The sequence below is a fragment of the Penaeus monodon genome, chromosome 29, assembly GCF_015228065.2.
Source record: "Penaeus monodon isolate SGIC_2016 chromosome 29, NSTDA_Pmon_1, whole genome shotgun sequence".
Lineage (NCBI taxonomy): Eukaryota > Metazoa > Arthropoda > Malacostraca > Decapoda > Penaeidae > Penaeus > Penaeus monodon.
In genome coordinates this window covers 20,143,677-20,144,561 of record NC_051414.1, presented here as the reverse complement: position 1 = coordinate 20,144,561, position 885 = coordinate 20,143,677, and the positions used below count along the sequence as shown (strand labels likewise).

The window sequence follows — 885 nt, the reverse complement described above, 5'->3', positions numbered from 1 at the left end:
ATATAATTAAGGTGATACTGGAAAAAGATGAACATAATTTGTTATTATATAAACAACAGACTAGCAAACTGAAGGTCTTTTTCATACCCCTCCCTTTCTGCAGAACTAGTTCTAAGATCTAAAAGAGATATGTATTCCAGGAAAATTGTCAAAATCAGTTCTTAATTTCATTCTGTGTTCTCAACTTACCAAAATCTTGTCGCTGCTAAGCTATCCCCCTCATTAACGTGGGGACATGTTGCTTGGACAAAACGCCATTCTTCTTGGAGGAAGTTCCGTTGCAACCCTGATGCATGAGGCTCACGGTGTAACATGCACACAAACTGATCAAGCCACTCCAGATAAACCTAGAAATTAAACATGTTTATGTAACAACAGTATATGTCATTGGATAGATCATCTTAGAAAAACACACACATTTTGCAGCAAGCAATAAAAAATGCTAACACATTTCCAGCCTGATCAGTATTTTTCTAAGAAAAGGTTAAAATTTATTAAGAAATATCAACAATAAATCCTGCAACTACTCCTATTCACATCTATTTATAAGTTATTAGGTACAAACCTCTAACATTCTCTTTATGTTAGCATCTAGCTCCTCAATTGCTTGAGTCTGGCGAAACTCTAAATTCTCTCGAAGTGGTGGAGAAAGACTGCCAAAGAGCGCATGGCAAGCCCTCAGGTACTTCTGCCTCACTACAACAGCAAACTTGACTCCTTCTTTGAACTCCCTCATAAGCTAAAAAATGCAGAGTTCATATAGATAGATATATGAATTGTAATCATCAACAATAATATCGGCACATATACAATCACTAAACAAAAGAAAGAGCTCTCTCCCATTTTGGTGAAGCACTTAATCTGGGTTATTAACTTTCAGTTTCA

The 885-nt window shown here is 36.0% G+C and overlaps 1 protein-coding gene across 1 annotated transcript in view; it reads right to left on the bottom strand.

Moving 5' to 3' along the window:
* The window catches only part of LOC119591999 (mitogen-activated protein kinase kinase kinase 4-like), a gene marked incomplete in the record, with an annotated part of 37,888 nt that overhangs the window by 25,563 nt on the left and 11,440 nt on the right, over window positions 1-885 (bottom strand). Inside the window, 2 exon segments of the mRNA XM_037940768.1 lie at window positions 190-347; window positions 566-739. Coding sequence (XP_037796696.1) covers window positions 190-347; window positions 566-739 — 332 coding nt within the window.